Below are 22130 nucleotides of genomic sequence, written 5' to 3'. Positions count from 1 at the left end.
ATGGCGGATTTGAAAAATCCAGAAATTTTAGAAAATCATGACTTTAATGTACAAATACCTCTACGAAGACTTTCGAATGGAGAAATATTGAATAATATGTCTATAAATGAAACAAATGGAGACAAGAATGGACATGGAGAAAGCGATGTTCCTGATTTGGGAGATCACTACCTTGTTCGAAGATCTGATGGAACTTGGCGTAGGATTACCTTGATAATTTTTCTTAAAATTTAGCATTTAAAAAATATCTGTGTTTTCATGATTTTTATACGACCGCCAAAATGTATATTGGTATGGAGTTGGCGTCGTCGTCGTCGTTGAATAGAAATCTATGAAAGAGGTTTATGACCACAAAAGCCTGAAAAGGAAGGTTGGGATTGATTTTCGGAGTTTTGGTCCCAACAGTTTAGGTATTAGGGGCCAAAAAAGGGCCCAAATCAGCATTTTTCTTGGTTCTTGCTCTATAACTTTAGTAATATGAGACAGGCATTACCTGTAAATGGGGACGAAGTCTGTATGAATTATTTTTTTGTAACTTTAATATTTGTTAAAAAAAAGAAATGGAAATACCGTAACGTTTCACGTATTTTGGTTCTGTTGTTAGGATTTTAGTTGTGACGTTATTAAAGTTATGATGTCATATACAATGTAAATAAAGAAACGCTATCATCAGGTAACGTTTTTTTTCATATCGAGGAATTATTAAAAAATGAAATTGGTATTGCGTTCCTTCCTATTTTATACAAGACTGATAAATTTATGTTTTACTCAAAGTTTCATACAAACGAGACCGGAAAAAGGAAGTACATTGTAGATTTCTGCGCAGATCCGGAATTTCAAAAACGCGACAAAAAAAAATTGAATGATTTTGAGTTCATTAGTACAATGAAAATATCGGGAAAATTTTCCCCGATTTTTTTTTTTTTTTTTTTATTGAATTTTCTACTGTTATTGGGGACTTCGTCCCCATATAAGTTAATAGAAATCTATTAAATTTAAACACAAGGTTTGAGAACACAAAAGGAAGGTTTAGGGTTGATTTTGGGAGTTTTGGCCCTAACAGTTTATGAATAAGGGGCCTAAATAAGCATTTTTCTTGGTTTTCGCACTGTAACTTTAGTATAAGTAAACAGAAATCTATGAAATTTAAACACAAGGTTTATGACCATAAAAGGAAGGATGGGATTGATTTTGGGAGTTTTGGTCCCAAAGGTTAGGAATTAGGGGCTCTTTTATGATGGAGCTTCATCATCATCAAAGACAACATAGTTAAAATATCTTCAAGTATGATGCCTGCCATTGTTAAATTTTCTTCCGCAACCATTAAATGGACCCTGCCATTGACAGGACATTGTTAAATTTTCTTCCACTATTATCAAAAGACAAATGATCCCACCATTGTCAGAATTCTTCAATCAGAATTTGTTGTCAACTCTCAGTAAGCAATTATTTACAATCAATTGCATGTAAATGCGTAACCCTTAGGCTTATACACCTTATGGCTATTTTGAATTCCATCCCACTTTACCAGATAATCTGTCCTGCTTGATCTTTTGATGTCATACATACTTACTAACACTTGTACACTTACACTTGAGTGAGATCTTACTTTGTTGTTTGTACAGCCGGTGTATTCTAGAATTTTAAACCGAGTTTGGCCATTGTTGACATTTCGACTTCTGGTACTTGAGTACGAAAAAAACACATGGAAATTTGTGAACAAGTTCAAGAAAGGACCTGATATTTTGTGTTTATTCTTGTATTTGTAAGTTACAATAGGCTTCAAAATGCTGTCTACATCATCAATACAACAATCACTTTTACATTGTGGCATCAGATATTGGTGGACAAATAGGGATAAGGTGTATTGTATTATAATCCAAAGGGTCCTTGTGTTTACAGTCTGAAAGCCGTGATGGATATCTTAAAATAGAAAATCATTAGCTTGTACAAGAAGATTGACACACCTGAGAACAGGAGAACACTTAATTATGTTTCAGCAAATGCTAATAATGAATATATAGAGATTAAAAAAAGTAAATTTTAAATCTAGTTAAAAGGAAAAAGTTTAACAAGTTGAACACATGCTTTTATATATTGAATTACGTAATCAACATCTCCCTTTTTATAAGAGTACAAAATAAGACATAAAACAGATCATAATTTCATACCAAATAGCATGAGTAAAGCAACTTTTGATAATATTGAAACTCTTTACAAGTTAAGAAGTAAAAACATGAATATCAACTGCAACTTGATAATCTGAATATATATCTTATCGTATAAATTTTGAAATTCATTCATGGAGGTTGTTAGAAATCCAATAAGAAAAAATGTGGGAACCTGATATCAGATTAGATAACTGATATAACTGTTTACAATACTTTTACAGATGCTGCAGAGATAATCCAAACTAGACTAACTGACATGGTGGAAGGCAAACATGAATTTTATGTACACTATGAAGGATGTAAGTATAGTATTTAAGCTTTTCTGTACTACAAAAAAAGTCTACAATATAGTATTGACAAGTTTGTTGCGAACCAAGATTTTCATATATTTTTCCCAATAGAATAATTCTAATTAACCCATTTGCTGCCTGTTGTTTTTCAAGGTTGCATTTTGTGTGCCGGAAAATACGATGACTCGACAACTGTGACGTTTTATGTCCAACAATGATGTCATTCAATATATGCATCATGTCATGCAAAAATGACCATTATATTTGGGACCAATTGAAGAAAAATAAAACGATGTTAAATATTTTGTTTTTTATTTGAAAAAGATACAGCAATGAGGACAAGCTTTCATAAGTTAAAACATGAATATCATGTGTCCCTCCGGCACAGTCAGTGTGGACATATGTTTCCCTCCAGCAGCAAGAGGGTTAGAAAGAATCACTGCTTGTCAATTAGATTTAGGGTAGCCATTACTTCTCTAGTTATAAGTGTCAAAAGGGTAGCTATAGGGAAGGTATATTTACATTTTCACAGGCATGCCAGGTTATGTGGATTTTTTTGATAAACATTTTTGTTTTTAAGTTCCTCTTAAAGGAACTAATAGGAATTTTGATAAACATTTTGCATGATTTTTAAGATACAGATGTTTTAATTACCAGGATTTACAAACTAAATTGGGACCATAAGCAGGGATCTCCATGGATGAAAATTGAACGATGGAGGAACTTTCACCATTACAAACCGTGTCTACGCTGTACAGTGTAGCGCGATCGAAAGTATTTTATCCCTCCATACAACAATGATACAAGGAATGGTGAACATGCTAATTCCTTACTTATTTAAATTATATTTATTTGAATTTTCATTATAGAATTAGAAGTATCAATATTTTCATTTATTGCCGTTTTTAACTATTCAAATGCCAAGTCTTCATGGACCCCCTTAGTCGAGAATGACCAAAAGCTGTCCTGAAGGTCCCCATGTAGATTTCTTGTATTTTTGGCAATTGTTATGGGGGTTAAAAATCATATGATGTGGAGCTTATTTTTCATGGACACTGTCAAATTCAGAACCCATTACCGGTATGGCTGATTTGCAGCAACAACAAAACGATGCGTACGGGTTATGTAAAAGGTTAAAGCGATTTGTAAAGCAAACGTTGACAAATGAAAAGGTTTTTAATGACTTTATCTGACAAATTGATGCTGTGCAACATGCCTCTTACGAGTCTGAATAGAAACCGGAAACGCGGATGTATCAATTTGATTTTAATATACGAAATGAATTCGGAATTACGATACGATATTTCTTTACAGAAAATATTTAAGTTTTTACTTTTAAACTTTTAAAGTAATTCTAAATTATCGTTACAGCAGTACTCGAGTTATTTGCGATGAAATAATATTTACTGTTTTGCGTCTTATTTTGTACTTCTTAAAAAAAGGGGGATGCTGATTGCGTAAGTCAAAATAAAGCACGTGTTCGGCTTGTTAAACTGTTTTCTTTGTAACTGGATTATTAATTTATTTATTTAATCTAAATTATCATAATCATTTGTGGAAACTTAGTTGATTAATTCGACAAATGGATCGTCTATCCTCAGATAGTATTCTTCTGTCTGGTTTGTTGATCTACCTGTACAAGCTCAGGTACAAGTGATTTAATAGCGATCTTAATCAGGATATCCCTCAGGCGTTAGAACTGTATTGGTTTATAACATAAAAAGCCTAAGGGTTATGCAATTACATGCATTTGATTATAATTGATAAAAAAATGGTGTCGGGCTACAAAAAACGATGAAGTTTTGAACGATGGCGGAAGACAATTTAACGATGGCGCAAGATAATTTAACGATGGCGCGAGTAATTTGACGATGGCGCAAGACATTGGAATGATGGCGGGGTGCCATCGTTAAACAGGCCATGGAGATCCCTGCATAAGGACAGACATGACCACAATCTTTCTATTCACACATACCTTTAAGGTCAAAATTGTGCATATAAGATATCTATAAAATCCTTTTATTTGATGTTTGTTTGTTAAAACTTTGTTTCACAGTTAACAGAAGACTGGATGAATGGGTTACCATGACTAGATTTGACCTCAACAACAAACTGGAGGACCATTGTAAAATAAAAGATGTATCTATCACAATGACAGATCTCACTGACGATCGTAAGATTACAAGAAACCAGAAAAGAAAACATGATGAAATCAATCATGTTCAAAAGGTAATACCAGCTATTTATATTAATCTTCAAAACAATAAAAAAAAACATTTGAACATTCATGTAATGTTAGAACAATTATGGAACTTGTGTCAAATGGTATGAAGATTACAAAGTGAAAATGAATCTAAACATTAATAATTAAAAAAGAAATTGAAAAGCACTAGAACTACATATAAAAGGAATAAATTATTAACTTTGAACTGTTTGAATTATAAATTTTGATTGTTCTATGATTTAAGTTTAATGCTGATGTCTCTATTTCAGACCTATGCAGAGATGGACCCTACTACAGCTGCACTAGAGAAAGAACATGAAGCTGTGAGTATTGGTTAGAAGACTGACACAAAATCATTATGAAAATAATCGACCCCAAAAAGTTCACTAATAATAGATGTAAATAAAGAATATAACAACAATTGACACAAAGTAATTGACACAAATAAAGTAGAACAATAAGTAACTGAAATACACGAAATTATAACAATCATATTATGGAAGTTCTTTCAATTTTTCGTGCAAGAACTAAATATATTAGGAAAGACTAGAAATGAGAGAATATTTCAAGCTATATTCTATTTAATTATTAAGTAAAATACAATATAACATCTTATTAAGTTAAAGTAAAACTCAATATTACATCAAATAAAGACTGAAATTCAAAATAACATTTATGGAATAGTCTCATATCATTGCATACTTTCACTTCAATGAAAAGTCTTACATAAATGAGACATGGACTATATTAGCTTTTTCTTTTTATACTACTATGTTTCATGTTTGACAATTGGAACATCTCAGACTGATGAAGAAAATGACACCAAACTTAGCTTAAATAATTCTAAATATAGTTTGATAAAACTGTTGCACTTTAGTGTACATGTAGATCTTGTGTGACAATTTTGAAAATAATGACTAAAAGATTGCCTCTTGTGAGACTTGAGTATGGAAAATGTTATGTATATTGAAACTTTGAATTTGTGTCTGTTTTCTCTTTCCTAGATAACAAAAGTGAAATATATAGATAAGATTCAGATTGGTAGATATGAGATAGATGCTTGGTACTTTTCTCCATACCCAGAGGAGTACGGTAAACAGTCCAAACTGTGGATCTGTGAATATTGTCTCAAATACATGAAGTTAGAGAAATCTTACAGATATCACCAGGTTAATAGGTTTTTATGTGCTAGTTTACAAATATATTTCTTGTTTTTTCTCTCACTTTTTTCACTTTTCCCAACTGATTGTGAAAAATTGTCCACTAGTGAAATATCTGTTCTTGTCAAATGATTGGTCAAAATTTAATTCTGACATTTAATTTTCTCGGTTTCTTCTGAATTTCCTAATGGACGTCATGAGAAAAGGCGACAATGTCTGATGACGTTACATAAGAAGAACACAACTTTATGCAAATCTTTAAAAAGGAAGGATATAAATCAGTAGAGAAACAGATTCAACCACTATTTTTATTTCTTACAATATTTCTCCACAAAAGTAGAATCTTTTTGTAAAATATAGATGGCCCTGAAAAGGACCGTTTATAAGAGATATCATCGCCTACTGGCACTCTCAGCTCTATTTATCCAATGCCATATTTCCTCATCTCTGGATGGGTTTCCAGTGTAACGTGAATCCTGCAATTTTGTTTATTTGCGTCTGTGACGTCATTTTCATGGGAGGTAACTCAAGTACAAATAAACAAACTCAAAAAGTTATTCACCGGTGAATAATAGGGTTATTCTCCGCTGGTGTAAATTTATAGTGTTATTTGTCCTTACTTGCGATAAATAACTGAATTATTCCATGTCACGTGATTACATTTTACCCAATAGAGTTGTTTGAAATATATTTAAAGCAGCTGATTTAAAGATATAATAATATTGGTTAATGGTTAAGACCAATTATTCCGGTCAGTATGCAATGTTATAATAAAGGTACAACATGTGTATTTGGTTGTTACACCTAAATATGCAAATTAATCATCACATTATACACTTTGGCTCTCACCCCAAATGGAATTTACTGACCCCATATATATCGTATTAGGACACTAACATAGTATGTAAGTAATAATATTATACTATAAAATATTGAATATAAAATATTTCCTTTTTTCAGACACAATGTATTTTCCGACATCCACCTGGGAAGGAAATATATAGAAAGGGTACTATATCAGTGTTTGAAGTGGATGGAAAAGAAAGCAAGGTAAAAAAATAGATTGATACTTATACTCACTTTTCAAAGAAATTGTACAACCTAGACTGTATATTATTAGTTACATAGTGTGCTAGTGACCCCATATATACCGTATTACGTCACTAGCACACTATGTAACGAATTTATCTTACCGACTATCTTAACGTGTGAAATTAAGACTAGTAATTCTCAAAACGAGCAAGTCTTCAATACTGTTAGCACTAAGAAAATACTTCCATTGATCCTACAAAAACAGATGCCAACAATAATGACTTATAAGGTTTAAATGTGTTTTATGAATTTGTTTCAATCTTAATCATCAATTTCTTCGTCTGTTGGAACTTTTAAGATTTTTTCTCAGTATCGTTTTGTTTTTTATAAAGGGACATAACACCATTACTAACCGTGTATGAATTAAGCCCCGCCCCTTCTTACCTAATAAGGAATATAAAGGGACGTAACTCCACTACTAACCGTGTATGAGATAAGCCCCGCCTCCCTACTAACCTAATATCAAATATACACGGTTTGCACGCGGACGCTTTTAACCAATCATATTCCTGGAAATGTATAGGAGGTAAGATAAATGAAGCTACGGTTTTCTTGTATTACTTGACTACCTAATAGCAAACATATCTTGTCAGTTGTTATTATATTATGTCCTTCATAAATTATAACTTCCACTTTAGTTTTAGAAGCTTTTTCCTGTACATAAAGGTGTCTAAATATGATATTCTAACATCAAGGAACATTAAAAACTTAAATGCAATAAAGTCAAAAAGAATTATGCGAATAACAATTGGTACCACAGTAAACCACACTAAATTACCACAAACCAGCATGTCTCAAAAAGTTGAAAGTTGATGCAGATAAAAGACGATAAATAGTTACATACATTGTAGGGGCTAGACAGAACGATTTTTTTATGATCTTCTAAAAGAAAAGGAAGTATATAGAATTATTTTTATGTTAACAATTTTGACATTCCTTTTTTTTTTTTACATCGTAAAGGTGATTTTTCATCAATAAAACTAGGATTTTTGTATGTGACATTCTAACCCAATAGTGTAGACAAAAGAGACATTCTGGAATTTTAAAAAACTATTTTACAGAATGAAAGGATTTGTAGACTCAGGTATAAACTTTTTTTTCTGTACAAGACTATCTATATTTTATCTTAAATTCATAGGAATAAAATAAGTATATACTGAGGAAAATAGCTGGCTCAGGAAAATTACAAAAATGTAACTTAGATTTATTCGCCATGCACATCACATGTTTTTAAATTTCAGTCTCTGTTGATTTTATATTTACAGATTTATTGTCAGAATCTGTGTTTAATGGCTAAACTGTTTCTGGACCACAAGACATTATACTTTGATGTGGAACCATTTATGTTTTACATTTTGACAGAGGTAGACCGGTTTGGATGTCACCTAGTGGGTTATTTCTCCAAGGTGAGTAGAACACCAAGTTCAAGATAAATTTCGACCAAAATAAAGCTCTTATATGTATTTTATTTCAAAATCTCTTGTAATTATCCCCATATATTTATATGCTAGATGTTAAACTGTAGTAATACGTTTATTTTTAAATAGTAAATAGTTATATATAGGAATACTGTTTTAAAACAAATTAAATTCCTTGTCACGTAATGAAACAAATTAAATTCCTTGTCACGTAATGAATGTGAGTACTCTTTGTCCTTTAAATACCTCTCAATACTGGTACGAATACCGTCAAACGTTCCCGGTTCATATTCTTGGCCATTTTCTTCAAGGTTATGTAAAATTCAGACAAGAAAGCATCAAGTTCATTGTGAGGGATGTCCTCGATTGACCTCCGCTCCCCCCTCCAACCAGCCATTTGTATAATAATTTCAAGTCACGCTTCGTGCAATTAACTGTTGATTTTTTGTTCCATGGTCTATTGCACTGGAAATTATCGTTCTATTGCACCTGTGTGCAGTCTATTGCACTGACCTGTTATGGCGTCTTATATGGAAATCTGATTAGTTGAAAGGTATTCATGTTGTCCAATCAAATTGGGTCTTTTAAACGTTCTTGGGTTCATAGCTTTGGTCATCTGCAAATAACTTCTGCGATGGAGCGGTTTGAAAATGTTGAGGATGGAGACTTTAATGATTTCTTGTCATTTAAATTACTCTGATTTCATATCCGTTTTATTGAATTTCTAAAGTATTGGTTGTACATGTATGCTCCTCACACATTATAATTAATACAGTCGTTACTTTCATGTGTTTTATTTCTAAGAATTTGTTAGAACTGACTCAGTATGTATTAGGTAATAGAACAGTTATTGAATGTGTAACAGTGCAATAGATCAATTGCATAGCAATATAATATTTCCCACAGAAAGTAACCAAAAGTTACAGTGCAATAAATTCTAATATTGCACTAGTGCAATAAATCTTTAAAATTCATGACGTTATCAACAACAAAATCTTAGTTTAAACCAATTTTTATTTTCAAATATTATATTGCTATACAATATATATATATAAAATTCTACTCTGGACAATATTCCCCAATATTCTTGCAATAACCCTATATTATTGTCATGATAGTTGTTAAAGTAAACTTCCATTTTTCCATGGTTCAGATTTTCGTACATTTTCTAAGTGATGGAAATTAAAACTAACGATTAATGCCATGAAAAGAACATATCTTTATATCTGAATTTTAAGGGTTTCACAGATGGATCTGAACAATGTCACATTTCTTTTCTAAGATGAGAGTTGTTATTCAGTATCAATGCCATTTGAATATTTTAGGAAAAAGAATCACCTGATGGGAATAATGTTGCTTGTATTTTGACCTTACCTCCATTTCAAAGGAAAGGTTATGGGAAATTTCTGATTGCATTCAGTAAGTATGATTATAAGAAGGAATTTTTCAATCATTTAAGTTTTAAAATTTAATTTTAAAATATACATATTCATGTTTTTATATTAGCATAAGGTTTTCATCATTGAATTTTTTCACAATAAGATGTTCATTATTAAGTAAAATGGGTGAACTAAACTTAGTTTATGGTTGAATTGTTACAATTATGAGTTGGTGAAGATTTGGATAATGTTAGTTTTGTAGCAGTGTTCTCCCCAGGCCGATATGACTCTGCGGAGCCGCAGTGCCTTCATAATATTTTCGTAGATCCAACAGCGTCTTAATTGGCCATTGTCCCTTAATACTTGATCCCGCAGCGTGTTAATTTTCACATTTTCATTATAAATATTGGTTATAATTGTCAAGTTGCTGATCACTGCCGAGAGATCGGTCAGTGTTACGCAATAATTGATAATTAGTTTTACCTGAGCCACACTTATCTTAGCCTTATCGGATTATGTTATCATGTAATAGCATAAATGATCATCAAGAAGATGAATATTTGTAGAAAAAAATTAAAAACTTCAGTGCAGATATTGAAGAAATAGATCGCAAATACATTGTATTTACGCATCATGTTTGTGATCACTTAACCATTTAAATAACAGATTTTTTCATTGGTCGAGAAGAAGAATCTATTTAAACACAACCAATGAACGTGCTGAATACATGTGATAAATTTGAATACACATTGCTTAAGATATTTACGATGAAAATTATGAATGAGAGTATTTGTAGTTGAAAAAATTAAGATAAACTTTGATTAAAGATTACGAGGAGTGACTTATTTTAATAGAAAGTGAAAAAAGGATGCTTGCAAGGTAAATTTGTCTCAAACTCGTGTTTTTAGAAATAAAATGATCATTGAACATCTATCATAAATCCATGCGTCAGGAAATATGTGACAATCAACACGGGTACAGAATCACTGCAGCTTCTGTATAATGTCACTAGTAAATAATATCAATGTTCTTAACTTTAACAAATTTGTAAAGTTTCGTTTATATCTACCTGCCAAAGATAGGTTTTAACAATAATACACATGGAAGCGTACTGTCAAACTACGGAAACTGGTCAGCAGTTCATTAAAATATTTTTGTTTTTAAATGTTGTATACCAACTATACATGCTATATATCTTAACCATATTCGATTTTATTTATTCTAATTGAACATGTTCTTTGCAAATAACAAAGGGGTGACTTCTAAGCTAAAGACACGATGATGAAAGTAGAAGGTTTTTTTTCAGCCGAATGACTTCTAATGAAAGAGGGAATACACCTTCCTCTACACTGTCAGTATAAGCAGATGTCATTGTTTCTCCTAATCCCAACCAAGCTAAAGTTTTAGCAAGTGATAACAGCAAGCACCATGTTTCTGGTTTCAATAACAAGTACCTGACTGAGTTTTTCATGGCTTATAAATGTTAAAAGGGGTATAAGCAAAAGTTATTGTAAGAACTTAAAAAAGAGTTACACACCCTTGGATTTTGCACCTTAAAAAAATCCTGGGGAGAACACTGTGTTAGTGTGTAGTAGTAAAATATTAGAAAGATGTGATAACAAAGAAAGTGTATGACCTCATTTCATGGTTCACACATGTATATATATATATAAGTACGTCTGAGTCAGTGACAACCCTACAACAGATGTATCCATCAATGATGGTGATACATGGCTGTGTACATAATGTATATACAACTCGTCTAAACATCAACCCAACAATGTTAGATCTGTAAATTTGCTTTCGCTATAGATAATTTAGCTGATCTGTAACAATAACATCTTCATGCCTTATATATCATGTACTGCAGTACACCGCTAGATTAAAACTGACGTGGAAAGGTAGCACACGTCCAGCGAAAGCTCTATTTTAAGAGCCCAGGTGGTCGTGTGGTCTAGCGGGACGGCTGCAGTGCAGGCGATTTGGTGTCACAATATCACAGTATCATGGGTTCGAATCCTGGCGAGGGAGGAACCAAAAATTTGCGAAAGCAAATTTACAGATCTAACATTGTTGGGTTGATGTTTAGACGAGTTGTATATATATATATATATATATATAATGCCATCAGTAGCATGGGTTCCAACCCCAAGCGAGGGAAGAACAAAAAAAATTTGCGAAAGCAAATTTACAGATCTAACATTGTTGGGTTGGTGTTTTGAGGAGTTGTATATATAATTATATATATACAACTCGTCTAAACATCTAACAAATTTACAGATCTAACATTGTTGGGTTGATGTTTAGACGAGTTGTATATACATTATGTACACAGGTGACAGCCATGTATCACCATCATTGATTGGCGGTCCAATGGAGACATCTGTTGTAGGGTTGTCACTGACTCAGATGTACTTATAAATATATATATATATATGACGATATATGACGATTATGGTGTTAGTGAAGTTAAAGAGTGTCATTAAATGTATAGTGAATGTGTTATCAGAACAAATCTGTTGTTATTATAAAATGTCAAAATGTGAAACATTGAAAATCTGTGAAAACCGATTAGGTTCAACTTAATTTAACATAGAATGCTGATGCAAGGCACTGTAAGGATTTTCTTTTACATATTTTAAGGAATTGTGTCCAATGTTCAATTCGTCGTTTCAGAATCTAATGCATTCTGGGTAATATTTTCACAAAGCGTACACCAAAACGTAAAAAAGGTACTTAACTAAGTAAATTCAATCAATGATGTTACTATATTTTCATTTTGGTGTATGAACAATGAAATTATCCATTATCCTTTAGATTCAAAAGAGGCAAATTTAATGATAAACTGAATCAATACAGAGAGCAAATTGATTGTGGTTGTTAAATAAAAAACCCAAATTGCTGTTATTTATCTGCAATGAATCATTTGACCTAACATGATATAAATTATATATCCTTCTTGATTCCATTTACTCCATTGTTGATAATGTTGACATAAATATTGAATTACTACTTTTTGGAAACAGATTATTTTCATATGATATGAATATTGCTATTTTTAAATCTGTTCAGAAATATATCAGTGACACTCAACTTACTTTAATTTTTGTTTCATCTATTTTTATTTTTTATTTTTTTTCTACACTACAACATTAATTCATTTATTCCACTAAGCAAGCTTAGTGTCTCTTTCAAGCCATATATATATTTCTAATGACTTATAAAGGATATTTGCATGTTTCAAGGTACTTTAAATAACTGATGATTAATTGCCTATATATTTAAATATATTTTGCATTTAGTAAGTAACACTGTTAACATATATTTGCTCGTGTGTGCTCACAAGTAGCATGCATGTTCCACTATATTGCATTATTTTAAATACAGTTGTTGTGATTGAATTATACCTTGTACATGTAATATGGAGAGAGCTTTTATAGGCTGTGCCTGTTGCTCAATCCTTTTCATATCTTAATGAATAAAATATGTTTAAAATCAATAAATTATATTGAAAAGGTTTCATTAGTAAATGCTGATTGCTTATATAAATGTTCTACATTATAGGCTATGAATTATCTAAGTTAGAAGGCACAGTTGGGTCTCCAGAAAAGCCATTGTCAGACTTGGGTAAACTAAGTTACAGAAGTTACTGGTCATGGGTACTGTTGGAAATACTCAGGGATTTTAGAGGAACCCTGTCTGTTCGGGATTTGAGGTAAAATTGATTAAATTATTGTAGTGTTATACAAAGGGGAGATGATGTATGATTGCTAAAGAGACAACTACCCACTAAAGGGCAATGATGTGAACAACTATAGATTACCTTTTAAAAATGAGTTTAAGTTTTAATATTATAGTTTTAAAACTTGTTTACCCCAATGGATATTTAAATGTATGCTTATGGGTGTTTCAAAACATCAATAAATATTCCACTGCCAAACTTTGGCTCAATAATATACCTTTCTTAATTATAATTGATGACCTGAAAAGACAACAAACATGACCACAAATGCTATTAAAACTAAAATGAACCATGATGCAATATATATTCCCATTGAATCCTTTCACAATCCTGATGTACAGGCATCTTAAAGCCTCCAGTTTTTATGCCCTCGCCGTAGCAGAGGGGGCATTTTAAAGTTTTACCCTTGTCCGTCTGTACGTACGTCTGCCCAAAATTGGTTTCCATCCTCTAACTTGAGTTAACCAAATGTTATGAAACTTATACATAATGCTTATAAGCACAAAACACAGATCAAGTTGAATTTGGTGGCGTCACTTTATCCATAATCGAGTTATGCCTCTTTATAAATTAAAAAAAAGTACCAAAAAAAAATGATCGTTTCCTTTTTCAAGTTTGCCCGAACCAAACATCTTGAAACCTATACACAATACTTTTTACCAAAAAACTCAGGTCAAGTACAAATTTGGGTAACGTCACTTTTATTGTTCTTGAGTTATGTCCCTTTATAATGTTGCATGCATCTGTGTCCATGGGTACACATTCTCCATGTATGTTATATGTATGCGGGGCATCATCTATGTCCCATTGACACATTCCCTATCTATTTAAACAGAATATCAGTTTCAGTTTATGTTAAAATCATATTTTCATGGTAAATTTGATAATTGTTGAAAAAGCTGCCTTGAAAGAATTATTTAGTAAAGCTAGAAAATGTCAAATTAATATATCATAATTATTTTAGCATAAATGTGTTTGAGCTATGTACAATAAAAGCCATATTTATTTTTCTAGTCAGATGACCAGTATCACACAGCACGACATCATAAGCACACTACAATCAATGAACATGGTGAAGTATTGGAAGGGACAACACGTCATATGTGTCACACCAAAACTTGTCGAAGAACATCTCAAAAGTGCACAATACAAACGTCCGGTTCTTCCTGTAGACAATGGCTGCCTTCGCTGGGATCCACTAAAAAGACCCGCTAAAATGATCAAGAAATGAGCATTGATGTACAGCTATACACGATAAAAAAAAAGATACCAGTCTGTCTCACTGGTATTCAAAAACAAAAGAGATACTCAAAGAGTTAAATGACTGTTCAATCAAGTGGAATGGATCAGTGTTTTGCCTTTAATAATCAGTTTTTATTTTGCTATAAATGAAGATTTAGTGTTGTAAAAACCTTGAAAATGTTTCTGTGATTAATATTTTACTTTCAAAACATGTTATAAAAAAGTTAGACATATTTAATTGATTTTTATGCAGGGAAATCTGTTGTCGACTCATCTGTTTAAAAATTATTGTAAAGGATTTTTTTTTGTAATAATTATTCACATGTTATAGAAAGCCATTGTCTTTCCTAGATTCTCATTTACTATTTAAAATTTCAGTTTACACAGATAAATTCAATATTATAGAAACTTGGAAGAGTAATCATGAAAAATATAATTGAATTTGAGCACAGGTATTGAGATAATTTTAAAATAGAAAAATATGTTTCAGATGTTTGACTTAAAAAACTTTTTTCCCAGAATGTTTCTGAAATTAGTATGATGGTTTGATGAATATATTGAAACAAACAGTTGACTTGAGGTACATGTTTATGATTTGATTGGATAATAATTTGTATTCAATGTATAGACGTTCCTTTTATTGTTATATCATAACAGACTATGCTTACCGGTATTCAAAATAAACACTTTATAATGTCAACAACGGTGAACTTTAGACATAATTGTCACATTTATTGTGCAAAGTGTTTAATGTTATACTTAAACAAACCTTGCTATTAATGTCCATCTTAGCAATGTGTTTATTGTTAATAAAATTGTTAATAGATCATTGTTTTTGAAATTAATGACTTACAAAAATCAAGATTCATCAATACTTGTGGGTTGTGGGCCTTTGTGGCTGGGTGGTTTAAGTAGTCAAACTGCTGTATCACTAGTTAGTGATTGAACACTGGTTGTGAGTTTGAATCCAACACGCTGCAGATGACCAGGATTGTCAGTATTCCTACCTAAAGCCAGTGGTTCTCTCCATGCATCCAAGCTTCCTTTGCTTATATAAATTGATCGCCACAAAACAGCACTTTAGTATTGTAAGTTGCATTAAACCTCAGTTGTTCAATCAATACTTGGTTGACTGAGTATTTTTCTTTCATTATATTACATTATATTTGTTGGAATTTCTGTCTTGTCTAATTATTTACCTGAAAGCGAGATATAGAAATATTTTCAGTCCTTAAGTTTATGTTGTAGTTAATTCAGTTTGTTGTAGTTTCTTCCTTGGTAACACCATTTTATTGTGGGAGTATAATATTGATGCAACTCACCTACCCAAAATTGTCAAATAAGCTATCCTCATCATCCGTCTTGATTGTCGGTAGTACTAAAAAGCTTTGCTCTGAAACTACTGGGCCAATTAGAATCAAACTTATATTGGCGCTATTTTGTTTTATTATAGTGTATAGCGATCCTCTTTGACAAGCAACATGCTAGCCATGGATAAAAATAGAACATAAGGATAAAATATAAGTCTTGAAAACAGCGATAAATAGAAACATTAAAAAGCAAAAAAAAAGTTGCCTGTCTGACATGTACACCTTACAATCATTCCATTAACCAAATATAATTGACCTATTGCTTATAGTATCGGAGATATGGTCTACCCATTGGTGGCCTTCTGCTGATATCTGCTCTTTCGTCGGGTTGTTATCCCTTTGAAGTATCCCCCATTTCCATTCTCAATTTTATTGACTACAAGAATTTAACTTTGATCACTGATCAATGAAATCAGGTTGAGATCAGTTGAAAAACATGTAGATCTTGCAAGGATCCCATATACCAAATTTTGTTATCCTATAACTTGTTACTGAGTAATTTACACAACAAAATATTCACATCCAAAAAAATGAGGTCGAGGACAATGGACATATGACAGACAGTAACTTGGTGACATGAGACACCTGAAACACACATATGAAGCATCCAGGTTGTCTACCTTTTAAAATATTAAGCCATCATATTGTTATCCCTAGGTCTTTCATTCTGCAACGACATATAACCATCACAGTTGACATAGACTTGTGATTTATAGTCCATATAAAAAAGAAGATGTGGTATGAATGCCAATGAGACAACTCGACAAGAGACCAAAATGACACAGAAATTAACAACTATAGGTAACTGTACGGCCTTCAACAATGAGCAAAGCCCATACCACATAGTCAGCTATAACAGGCCCCGAAATGACAATGTAAAGCAATTCAAACAAGAAAACTAAAGATCTTATTTATGTCAAAAAATGAATGAAAAACAAATATGTTACACATAAACAAACGACAACCACTGAATTACAGGCTCCTGACTTGGGACAGGCACATACATACATAATATGGCGGGGTTAAACATGTTAGCAGGATCCCAACCCTCCTCTAACCTGGGACAGTGGTATAACAGTACAATATAAGAACGAACTATAACAAGAGTGCACATGCTGAAATGTCTTGCCTTCTTTACTTATCATTGATATTATGTTCATAGTCCTAAATATAAAGCTTTATTACAACTGTCACATAAACTCAACATTAACCAACAAAACTAAACATTGATCAATGAACCATGAAAATGAGGTCAAGGTCAGGTGAATCATGCTAGGCAGACATGTACAGCTAACAATTCTTCCATACAACAAATATAGTTGACCTATTGCTTATTAATTAAGAAAAAACAGACCAAAACACAAATACTTAACACTTAGCAATGAACTGTAAACCTGTGCGACTGACATTTAGATCATAAAATATTTCCATACACAAAATATAGTTATTACATATAGTATTAGAAAAATAGACCAAAACTCACAAACTAAACTTTGACCACTGAACCATGAAAATGAGGTCAAGGTCAGATGACACCTGTCAGCTAGACTTGATCAACTTACAATCATTCCATACACCAAATATAGTAGACCTATTGCATATAGAATAAGAAAAACAGACAAAAACACAACCAGATGCTCCACAGGGCGCAGCTTTATACTACTGCAGAGGTCAACCCTGAACAGTTGGGGCAAGTATGAACACAACATTCAAGCTTGATACAGCTCTGAATTTGGATTGTGATTAAATAGTTGACACAGCAAAGGTTTCTGACACAGAATGAATGTGGGCTAATGAACTTAAAAAAATTTTTTTTGCTTTTGAGCAATACACTATGCTGTTGAATATAAATCCCCTAAAAAAAAATATTTGAAAAAAAATCGTTTTAATTTCTGAAATATGAAATTAGAAAAATTTTACCCCCTACCCCTCCCCATATTTTTCACCTCCCCAATCCCTTATTCCAAAAATAATCTCAATTCAAATTTCTAATAAGTTGGCAACAATAACTACTCATTTAAATACATCATAAAGTATTAAAATATAAAATAACTTATAGTCCTGGTTAAAATTAATATTAATTAACAGTAACTTCTAAAAATAAATTTACAGCTACACATCTCAAGACAATTATCACTTCCTTTCACATAATTTTCCAGCAGTGTAAGGGAGGTTATCAAGCAATCAAACATATATTTAACAGTATTCTGTAAATTTTAATTGGAATTGGATCACCTCCCTTACACTGCTTTTAAATTGTCTAAATTGTCCTTTAACCAGAAAACTCCTTGTTTTCCCCCTTTTTTTGCCCATAATTGCTTAATGATTTGATCCATTACCCCCTATAACCATCCTTTTGTAGTATGGAAACTTGTGGTATAATTTCAGAGAGATTTATACACTTAAACACAAGTTATTGACTGAAAACTACAAAAATGCTTATTTGGGCCCCTTTTTTGGTCCCTCACTTGTTTGAAACCACCCTTGGAGCAAGAACCCCAAAACTCCGTTCCAGCCTTTCCTTTGTAGTAAGAAACCTTGTAGTAAATTTCAGAGAGATCCATACACACACTAACACAAGTTATTGTCTGTAAACTAGAACCAGATGCTCCGCAGGGCGCAGCTTTATATGACCGCAGAGGTTGAACCATGAGGCCTGAACGGTTGGGGCAAGTATGGACACAACATTCAAGCTGGATTCAGCTCTAAATTTGGATTGTGATTAAATAGTTGACACAGACTGAATGTGGTCTAATGAACTTAAAATATTTGTTTTGCCTTTGAGCAATTCACTATGCTGTTGAATATTAATCCTCTCAAAAAAATGTTTGAAGAAATTTTCTTTTTATTTCTGAAAATCTGAAATGAGAAAAATTTAACCCCCCCCCCCATTTTTTTTTCACATCCCCCTTCCCCTTTTTCCAAAACTGATCTCAATTCAAATTTCTAATGGAGTTTGCAACAATAACTACACATTTAAATACATCATAAAATATTAAAATGTAAAATAAAGTGCTGGTTATCACTGAATGGTAAAGATTGTTTTAATTTATCAGTTGGTAGTAAAAGTGAATATACATTGTATATTGTATAAAACAATGATTTAAGTTGATTCAACTACTATTCTGGACAAAGAAAGATAACTCCAATTGAAATATCAATTATAAATATTGTATAAAACAATGATTTAAGTTGATTCAACTACTATTCTGGACAAAGAAAGATAACTCCAATTGAAATTGCAATTAGATATGTCTTGCTATTGCGCAATACTGTGCAAATGAAAATATTTGCTATTGCACAATACTGTGCAATTGAAGATTTCTTGCTATTGCGCAATACTGTGCAATTGAAAATTTCTTGCTATTGCACAATACTGTGCAATTGAAGATTTCTTGCTATTGCACAATACTTAATATAATAATTTTGGATCCTGATTTGAACCAACTTGAAAAATGGGCCCATAATCAAAAATCTAAGTACATGTTTAGATTCAGCATATCAAAAAAGCCCAAGAATTCAATTTTTATTAAAATCAAACTTAGTTTAATTTTGGACCCTTTGGACTTTAATGTAGACCAATTTGATAACAGGACCAAAAATCAAGAATCTACATACACAGTTAGATTTGGCATATCAAAGAACCCCAATTATTAAATTTTTGATGAAATCAAACAAAGTTTAATTTTGGACCCCGATTTGGACCAACTTGAAAACTGGGCCAATAATAAAAAATCTGAGTACATTTTTAGATTAAGCATAGAACCCCAAGGATTCATTTTTTGTTAAAATCAAACTAAGTTTAATTTTGGACCCTTTGGACCTTAATGTAGACCAATTTGAAAACGGGACCAAAAATTAAGAATCTACATACACAGTTAGATTCGGCATATCAAAGAACCTCAATTATTCAATTTTTGATGAAATAAAACAAAATTCAATTTTGGACCCTTTGAGCCCCTTATTCCTAAACTGTTGGGACCAAAACTCCCAAAATCAAACCCAACCTTCCTTTTGTGGTCATTAACCTTGTGTTTAAATTTCATTGATTTCTATTTACTTATACTAAAGTTATAGTGCGAAAACCAAGAAAATCCTTATTTGGGCCCTTTTTTGGCCCTTAATTCCTAAACTGTTGGAACCAAAACTCCCAAAATCAATCCCAACCTTCCTTTTGTGGTCATAAACCTTGTGTCAAAATTTCAAAGATTTCTATTCACTTAAACTAAAGTTATAGTGCGAAAACCAAGAAAATTCTTATTTGGGCCCTTTTTGGCCCCTAATTCCTAAAATGTTGGGACCAAAACTCCCAAAATCAATCCCAACCTTCCTTTTGTGGTCATAAACCTTGATTTCTATTTACTTTTACTAAAGTTAGAGTGCGAAAACTAAAAGTATTCGGACGACGCTGGACAACGACGACGACGCCAACGTGATAGCAATATACGACGAAAAATTAAAATTTTTGTGGTCGTATAAAAATGCTTCTTTTTGGTCCTTTTTTGGCCCCTTATTTCTAAATGTTCAGGGATATCAACCCCAAACTGACACCAAGCCTTCACTTCATTATATGGAACTTTGTGATACAATGTCAGAGAGATCCATACAGTTATTATTGTGGTACAATTTCAGAGTAATTGAAATACTTGTACACAACTTATTGTCCTGAAATTAGATAAATGTATGTTTTGGGCCCCTAATTCCTAAACCAATGGGACCATAACCCCCAAAATCAATCCCTAACATCCCTTTTGTGGTTATAAACATTGTGTTAAAATTTTATTGAATTCTATGTACTTTTACTAAAGTTATTATCCAGAAACCATCCGTCTTCAGACGATGCTGACAACGCCGACGAAGCCGACATGATACCAATATACGACCGCAAAAATTTTGCAGTCATATAAAAACTCAACTTTAATCACTGAACCATGAAAATGAGGTCAAGGTCAGATGACTGCCAGTTGGACATGTACACCTTACAGTTCTTCCATACACCAAATATACTAGAATTAGTGCTTATAGTATCTGAGATATGAACTTGACCACCAAAACTTAACCTTGTTCACTGATCCATGAAATGAGGTCAAGGTCAGGTGAAAACTGTCTAACTAGCATGAGGACCTTGCAAGGTACGCACATACCAAATATAGTTATTCTATTACTTATAATTAGAAAGAATTTAACATTACAAAAAAAATCAACTTTTTTTTCAAGTAGTCACTGAACCATGAAAAAGAGGTCGAGGACATTGGACATGTGACTGACGGAAAGTTCGTAACATGAGGCATCTATAAACAAAGTATGAAGCATCCAGGTCTTCCACCTTCTAAAATATAAAGCTTTTAAGAAGTTAGCTAACTGCGCCGCCAGATCACTATCCCTATGTCGAGCTTTCTTAGGCTTGACAAAAAACAGTTGAAAAAGGATTAACTCATCAGATGGACAGAAATACAAGTGGACGTGGTCGGGTACCTGTACATCCCAACAACAAAAATGAAACTAGATCAGATCTGAGAGTACTCACAGTTATCCGACAGCTAGTTGAAAGCCACAAACAAATAATTAAAAAAATCATGCATCTAAGACTAAAATATCAATCAGTACACATCCATCATCCAATGGATTTAGTGTAAAGACGTCATAAACAGTCAGAGAAAAACATGAACCTGTACAATGCCAAGATACAGGTATCGACAGATTGTAGATCTATGAATGTGTAAATGTATATAACATAATAGTAATATTTAGTTTGCTTTTAATTTACTGATAACAAAATCGCTTGTAGTAACGATATCCCTGGTTTAATCATTTACATGTAATACATAGATTACATTCGTTAAAATCAAAAGCGTCACAACAGACACGGGCATAGCGAACGAGCTGTGAAATATAAACACCGTAAGATAGTGCCAAAGGAACATCACCATCTTAAACTGGAAAATTAACAATAGGGAACGAAAAATCGTCCCTTTTGTTGTAAATTTTAGTGTGGAGTTTCCTGTTTAAAACCAAAATATCTAAATCTAGGAAAGGACAGTT

General features: G+C 32.3%; 2 protein-coding genes across 2 annotated transcripts in view; one reads left to right on the top strand and one right to left on the bottom strand.

The window, feature by feature from the left end:
• Positions 1-15545, top strand: LOC139489640 (histone acetyltransferase KAT8-like). Its single transcript, XM_071276269.1, has 10 exons — positions 1-199; positions 2393-2470; positions 4518-4690; positions 4955-5008; positions 5690-5854; positions 6806-6895; positions 8203-8343; positions 9681-9774; positions 13299-13449; positions 14491-15545. The coding sequence occupies exons 1-10, from the start codon at positions 1-3 to the stop codon at positions 14705-14707; spliced, it is 1362 nt and encodes a 453-aa protein (XP_071132370.1). The 3' UTR covers positions 14708-15545.
• The window catches only part of LOC139489648 (leucine-rich melanocyte differentiation-associated protein-like), a 511226-nt gene that overhangs the window by 7619 nt on the left and 481477 nt on the right, over positions 1-22130 (bottom strand). The gene's annotated exons all lie outside the window — the stretch shown is intronic.

This window comes from Mytilus edulis, chromosome 9 (assembly GCF_963676685.1).
Source record: "Mytilus edulis chromosome 9, xbMytEdul2.2, whole genome shotgun sequence".
Classification (NCBI taxonomy): domain Eukaryota; kingdom Metazoa; phylum Mollusca; class Bivalvia; order Mytilida; family Mytilidae; genus Mytilus; species Mytilus edulis.
Note: the sequence above shows the minus strand (reverse complement) of the source record. Positions and strands in the feature narration are given on the sequence as shown.

Excerpts from the sequence above, each read along its gene's own strand:
- LOC139489640 (XM_071276269.1), top strand. The coding sequence starts at position 1 with ATGGCGGATTTGAAAAATCCAGAAATTTTAGAAAATCATGACTTTAAT. Across the intron at positions 2,471-4,517 it reads TTATGTACACTATGAAGGAT|TTAACAGAAGACTGGATGAA; the intron begins GTAAGTATAGTA and ends TTTGTTTCACAG. Across the intron at positions 4,691-4,954 it reads AAATCAATCATGTTCAAAAG|ACCTATGCAGAGATGGACCC; the intron begins GTAATACCAGCT and ends TCTCTATTTCAG.